The sequence below is a fragment of the Gavialis gangeticus genome, unplaced genomic scaffold (assembly GCF_001723915.1).
Source record: "Gavialis gangeticus isolate Ggan-Ray unplaced genomic scaffold, GavGan_comp1, whole genome shotgun sequence".
Lineage (NCBI taxonomy): Eukaryota > Metazoa > Chordata > Crocodylia > Gavialidae > Gavialis > Gavialis gangeticus.
The window spans coordinates 4,108,385-4,115,284 of NW_017729034.1; the positions used below are offsets into that span (position 1 = coordinate 4,108,385).

The 6,900-nt window shown below is 45.1% G+C and overlaps 2 protein-coding genes across 4 annotated transcripts in view; one reads left to right on the forward strand and one right to left on the reverse strand.

Annotated features, from left to right (window-relative positions):
• The window catches only part of ZDHHC23 (zinc finger DHHC-type containing 23), a 73,966-nt gene that overhangs the window by 38,136 nt on the left and 28,930 nt on the right, over positions 1–6,900 (forward strand). The window contains exon 5 of one of the 3 annotated variants that reach the window (XM_019526905.1): positions 3,187–3,891. The exons of the other annotated variants lie outside the window; for them this stretch is intronic. Within the exon in view, the coding sequence (XP_019382450.1) occupies positions 3,187–3,254 (68 nt within the window). The 3' untranslated portion in view covers positions 3,255–3,891. Of the gene's footprint in view, positions 1–3,186; positions 3,892–6,900 lie in introns of those variants that run through there. 3 annotated transcript variants of the gene reach the window in all.
• Positions 1–6,900, reverse strand: part of CCDC191 (coiled-coil domain containing 191) — a 64,189-nt gene that overhangs the window by 27,135 nt on the left and 30,154 nt on the right. Inside the window, 3 exon segments of the mRNA XM_019526911.1 lie at positions 1,653–1,796; positions 3,015–3,116; positions 5,075–5,157. Coding sequence (XP_019382456.1) covers positions 1,653–1,796; positions 3,015–3,116; positions 5,075–5,157 — 329 coding nt within the window.

Here is a 6,900-nt window from a genome sequence, read left to right on the forward strand (position 1 = left end):
CATGCCTGTTGTGGGCACACATCGGGGGAGGCATGTACCCCCCCACCCCTGTCCCACACACCCCCTGCCCCATACACTGTGGGGCTGGGGCCCAGGGGTGGGGAACTGTGGGTTGGAAGTGAGGGGCACCAGCAGGGCCAGGGGGCTGTTTTCTATTTAAACTATTTACTGGGTTGGGATTGGCCATCAATGGTTACAAATGGGCCCTGGTACAAAAAAAGTACCACTGCCATAACATACCAGACCCAATCATACTAGATCTGCATCAGCCTGACAATATCTTCTTGCACAAGTGGCTGACTTGCTTTGCCCTAAGTTTTAAGGACTGGCATGTTTATGGTGGTATCATTGTAGAGGTTCTCTTGCCACATACGTTATGCCAGACTGATTATTTAGTATAAGCTTGACCTCTGATCACATGGCAGTGAGTCCCAGGGTGAACAGCAGGACAACCCAAAATTACTTCTTTTGATCAGTTATTAAATGAGCTGTTTTGGGTTGTGGACAGACAGTTTTCAACTGCTTTGAAAGGGGGGAGGGACTTGCCCATTGGGAGCAGGCATCAGTGGTTAGGATGCAACTATAATTTCTGTTCCTAAAGCCATGTACGTGAGCTAAACAACTATAGCTTTAACACTGAATGAAACAGGGTTAAAATTACAATGGCTTTGCACTTATGTAGGAGCACGCAGATTGAACAGTTAGAACAGCTTATAGCAGTATCATTCCATACTCATGAAACTCTTATGTCTGTATATACTCCTTCTTTCATGGCCTGCTTGTAAGTGGGGAAACCCTTTGTTATGTCTACACTTCATTATCTCTCTCACCTCTGCTGTTTCCTCTTGCTCTTCCTTTCAAATTAAATAAGTGGAAGTCAGATTTTCAAAAGGACTACATGTCACCGATTTTTCAAGAGGACTTACAGGGCTAGGATATTTATGATGTTTGTGAAATTGGACTTAAACTCCTGAGTAACCTAGGCACCTTTGAAAATGTTCACTGTCCCCTACCCCCCATAGCCTCTCTCACACCCACATGCTTCTTATCTCTCTCTCTCTGCCCTTTCTTTGACCGACTGTGGCTTATTTTATCAGGAGAAGGTGGCTAAATTGGAAGGCCATATTCAGAGATCCAAAAAAATCAAAGTCAAAGGCTGGCCCAAGCCTAACAGCCCACTGAACTAGCAGAGTTAAGGCACACCAGTTTCTATATCCAGAGGATATAGAGCACTAGAGGAATGATAGGGTTAGCAAGGCATCCAGCTGTCTTGGATTCACCAGCCCCACAATGATCAAGCACCTACTTAGAGCTAGGTTGATTAAGGGGGCAGATTTCAACACAAGTCCAGGGTACAGCTTCAAGCTCACCCCTCTGGAGCTCTAGCAGGATGCACCATGCTACTCTGCCATGCTACAGTCAAAGATACCACAGGTAAAACCTACTGCTGCTTGAGTGTACAATCAGAAATGCACTCTAAGGGGTGAGAAGGCAGGACAAAGCTCCTGCGTGGGGATGGACTTAAAGCAGATTTTCTCCTGGCCTTGCAGTTCATTACTTTTTCCCCGTCCCCACTAGGCTGCTGCTCCCTTCCCTTCTCTTCCCCACTCAAGAGCCTGGTTCCTCCACTTCGTTCTCAGCTGGCACTTTACCACCATGTTTTCCTGGGCTTGTTTTCTCAGCCTCTTCCAGGGATCTATTCCCAGCTTTCTCAGCAGGACCTTCTCATAATATGTTCTGGCTTGTGTATGAAGCTGCTGCTCTCTCTCCAGCCTTCTCTGCTTCTCCAGTTCTTTCTGCAATTCAAAGAGCTGAGGTTTAACTCATCCTGGTAACCTACATAACCATAGTCTGTATATGGGGAGTCTAAGCTGGCAGGAAATGGGACTCTGTGGCTCATTTTAATAGTAGCATGAGAGTGATCAAATAGCTCTGCAAACACACACATCAGCTGCTTCTGAAATGAGTCAGCCAGCCAGGGCCATGTGTTGCAAAGGCATCAATCTCTCTTCCTCAAATGATTGGGAAGGATGGTCATGTCTACAGAGAGAGTCACTCCAAACATTTAAGTCAAAGAAACAGAGAACCCAGGGAATGGGCTATGGACCCTGGTTGCTGCTGCTGTAGTATCACTTGTTTGTTCAGGTGCTACCAGGGCTCACATCATCATGACAGAGTGCCCATGACATACAAGCTTACTACAACTTGCTCATATAATAAGACCCTATTTCTGTTGCTTGTATGGACACTGCATCCCCACTTGCGCGTCTGTAAGCTGGTACAGAATTCTGCATCACCTAAGTGCCATGGATCAACTGTGAACCTTTATGAGGAAAGTTCCTCAGTCTGAACATTGGTTCTGAAATCTAAGCCTAGCTGCTTGGGGGATGGTAGACATTTTTTAAATGTACAGTGGTCTGATGTACAGGAAGAGAGGCCAGCATGCCTCATTTTTGCTCTATGTAGAACAGTGCATCTAGGTCAGATTCCTTTGAGATTTAAAGCATCATGTTATTTCAGTTTTTGGCACAGCCCATTTCCTCAGCAATAACCTTGAGGTGGCAGCACGTGGGCATAGCAGAGGAGGTGCTCCCACTCACTGAAAACTTTGTAAGTCTTATTTAGCTTGGTCTACACATTTAGGAGTGATACAGCTGTGTGAGAGCTGGGGACATGAGCAGAAGAAAACAACCCAAGTGAGATGGAGTTGCTGCACAGCCCACCACAATGCAAGCTTCCCCCACACAACCTGGTTTACTGGTGTACCTCACTAGAGAGAACACCTGGGGACAAGAAAAGGCCCCTCAATGACCCATTCAATCCTCAGTACCTCTACCGAGACTGCCAGGAACAAGCTGACAACTGTAACACCTGGCTTTGTTCTGCAAACACCAGTCTCTCCACTAAGATCTTCAACCCATTTCAATCGGGCCCCTGAACAGCCATGAAAGAGTTACAGCACTTGCTCTCTAGTGTTGTGACTGTGGGCCAAATGCATGCCATGTTCTGTTCACCAGTTTCTGCTGCCTCTTCTCTTCTCGCCTTTTCTCCAGCTGGGCCTCTTTTTCTGCAGCCTCCTTTTTCTGACGTTCTTCTTCTTCAGCCTTCAGTTGGGCCTTAAAAATAAGGAAGTGGGTAGGTTTGAATTGGAGTTGCCATATTTGATTTTTTTTATTATTGTTTTAGAGGGAGGTGGTACTTTCAGAGTACAAGTCTACCAAGGTAAGCACTTTGTCTCTAATAGGGACCAGTAACGAGCTTCAGGGGAAGGCAGAAAACCCCTCCGAATGAACATGGCCTTTTGCGCAGTGATCTATAACAAGGTAGGGAAGGACACAGCATCAAACACCCTGGAGTAGAATATTTGACCACATGTCTCTAGGACTGGTTAACTTTACATGTTAGTGATAGTTACTCAGCTCTAGCCTCCCAACCAGCAATGAATTCCACAGGCCATTTCTGCAACCTGTGAAGTTCCACTTTTACTCCCACACAGAAAGCTACCAAAGTTATGGTTTCTTAACTGTCTTTTCCACAGTGCACCACAACCACTAAATCAAAGATGTTTAACTGAGGCAGCATTCATGAGATGCCCTTCATAATACTGCTTATTCCTATCAAGAATCTCTTCTGTCTGCATCATGGATTGCTTTCTGTTCAACAGTAGTGTTACCTTTGGTTCACACATCAAATAGCTGAAAACCACACTACAGCTCCCATCTCTACCACTGCACTGCCTGTTCTCTTTAAGCATGTTAATTGTAGATTGGCAAGCTGATCTGGGTCCTTGCCCGCCTCCAAGTTAAAGCCACTTCTAAGGGTTGGGTTATCTTCCTGCATCTGTCTCTCTCTTAGAAGGTACAAAACACCTCAGTTGCTGGTGGATCCTTATTTTGGGTGTCCTGATGCTTGTGCAGCTAATGTCACCACTTTCAGAAGGTCATGCTGTTGAAGGAAAAATTCAAGCATGCTGCATAACCTAAGGAGAGCCCCTGGGACAGAAAAACTGACATGGCCTCCTTCTAATGCACCTGACTCAGATCCTTGGATGTTCCCCTCCTGGGAGGTAGCAGGGCCAAGGATTTCGAACAGATTACCTGCTTTCATGGTTTTCAGCACTTATTTCCCTTACAATATGGTATTTCACAACTGAAAAAGTCCCTTTCCACTCCAACATTGCTGTAATTTGTTCAAAACTGATACCTTGTGTGTCTCTTAGATCTAAGATGCTTAGGGTAGAGTGGGGCTGACCTTATTAATTGCAAACATCCACAGAGTGTTGCTAAATCATCTTTTCACTTTGGGAGAGGTTTAACAATAAATAAAAAGGTAGGGTTTGCTGTGCTGGATCAGATCAAAAGTCAATCCAATGCTGTGTTCCCCTGATGCTACAAAGGAAGGTATGAATGTGTACAATGCACGTGGCCTGATGTGCAATGCAGCATTTAAGTGGGTAGAGGAGAGAGAGGATTCCTACTCAACACCTGCTTATGACACCAAAACCCAGAAACCTAATGATACTGTAGGGGAGATGAATAGAAAGAGGAAGAGATTATACCATCCTGGATAAGTGCAGATCTTTACTAACTTCCCCAGAACCATTATACTATTTCTTAGGTGGGTTGAAAATGAAACAAGTCCACCCTTGGACTGTGGAAGGCAGAGACTAGTGTTTCTCTTCACTCAACCGTGAGCCCTGACGACCATTCAGGAATGGCACTGATGGGCTCTGAAGAGATCCCATGCAAGCCTCCTTGGATGAAGGTATAGTGGCACAACATGGGGCTTTAAGTAGAAGTTGGGAAAGAATGGGTTTCCAGTGCTACAGAAGGGAGAACACCAACTCAACAGGTTGCATTTGTGTATGTCCTGTTGTAGTCTAGCAGGGTTAGAGACATGAGGGAATGCTCCTGCAGAAACTTTTGTGGGGATTCTTAGCGCGCATAGCAGCCACTGATCATTTCATGGTGAAAGCCCTTCAAGCTCAAGTTTGCAATTTGGATGAAGGGCCTTTTCCAGCCCTTGACTATGAGAGGCTTTCTTTCACAGTAGCTCTCAGCTCTGCTTTACTTACCAGTTTTTCCTCCTCTCGCTTTCTCTTTGCCTCTTCCAGTTTCCTCCTCCGTTCAGCTCGCTGAATTGCTCTCTCTTCCATGGCTAGACAGTGAGGAACAATGGTATATAGAGTAAATAAATGTCAGGGCAGAAGTTTGGGCCAAAATGAAAATGGAGCTCCTGTCTCGCACCTCCCACTTGTGCCTGGCCTGGCAGTGTTGGTGTGGAGAAGCTCAGGCCCCACCAACTTTTTAGTGGAGGAAGAATGCTCAGTCCTTTGTGAGAAGAGTTGGGGTGCCTCACTCTGATTAAAACTGACCCTCACTCACAGCAACAGTGGTAGGCTGTGGAAGGAATCATTGCTACCACAGCTGGCTTTTAAGGGGAAGAGGTAAATGCAGACAATCCCTGCTCCTTTCTTTCTCCTATCCCCCTGAGACACACAAGAGCATTAGGAAAAAGACATATGGGGCCAGGATATGATAAAAATCTGGAGCAGAAAATGTAAGATTGGAGGTTCTATATTAGCAATAAAGACAGTTCTGCCAGCAGCATCTCTGGGAATGGCTACTTCAGGAGCAGCCTGGAATTCCCACTGATTTCCCTTGAGAAGAGAACCAGTGCTTTTGTGCAGCACTTGAGGGAGTCATTCAATCAGGTTACAAATCTTTCCAACATTAAAAACAGTCCAACATATCTAGTCAACAAAAATTATTTGCTTTCAGGGTAATTAATACAAAATAAGCTTTCCAATCCCCACAATGTCTTTTGTCTTTACAATATTGTTTTTACTAAAAGGTCCATTCATGAGAACAGACTCTTCATGCCATGGTCAGATTGGTATGGACCGTGGGGATTTTTGCCTTCCTCAGTAGCAGGGGACACGGCCCTTTACCTGGGATCTCCTGAGCACATATAAAAGGTTGTTAATAGAAGCAGGAGGTTAGATGTTATGGTCCCTCTGTTCTACCTGCAGCAGGGTAGGGTGTTATGTCTTGTGTTATGTTAGGGCTGATGGTAGTTTCATGAATAGTTTAGATTATGGATCATATAGGGTGGTTTGGATAGGGATGATCCTGCCTCAGGCAGGAGGATGGACTAAATGACCTCTGGAGGTCCCCTACAGCTCTGCTTCTCTGTGATTTCTATGTTTTCTATGCAGGAAAAACTATGCCTAAATGGTCAGCCAAAATTCAAATCCTGGAAAGCCCTTAGGGTATTAGCTATATGACTGAAGAACTGCTACTAGATCAGAATTTATTCCATGGCAGAGTATGAGAGCTGGGTTTTGCTCTGAGTCATGTAGCAGTAGAGTCAGCAGAAAGCCTGAAAAAGCCAAGACGACCTCTCAGGAAAGAGCAGTTTGATACAAGCTGTGATAACAAAGCTATAAAGCTCTTCCTCAAGTAGAATGGAGTAGGTTTTAGACATGACTGGCAAAGTCTTTTCTCTATAACAGCATCAAAAAAGTGTCCAGGAATGAAGTGTACATAGATTTGTGTTCCCTTTGTGGCGAATTAAATTATGCACGAAAGGCAGGAAGCACAGAGGGTCAGAATTCCTAGAATTACAATCTAAGGCTAGACATGGAAGCCTGTATGAGCCCCAAGATCTAAAATGTCTTCAAGAGCCAATCCCTCCACCAACAACAGCTGGGGAAGTTCCTCATTTACCAATATTGGTCAGACTTTGAGAACGTTGGGAAAGAATTTTCTGCATGACTAATCTGGATGCTGAGGCATGAGGCAGCTGATTTAATGGCCACTGCAATGAGGTTTCAAAGAAGCCTTGACAGCTAAGCTGGTGAGAAGGGCAAGAGCCATGATTAGTGGAGTGGAGGTCCAA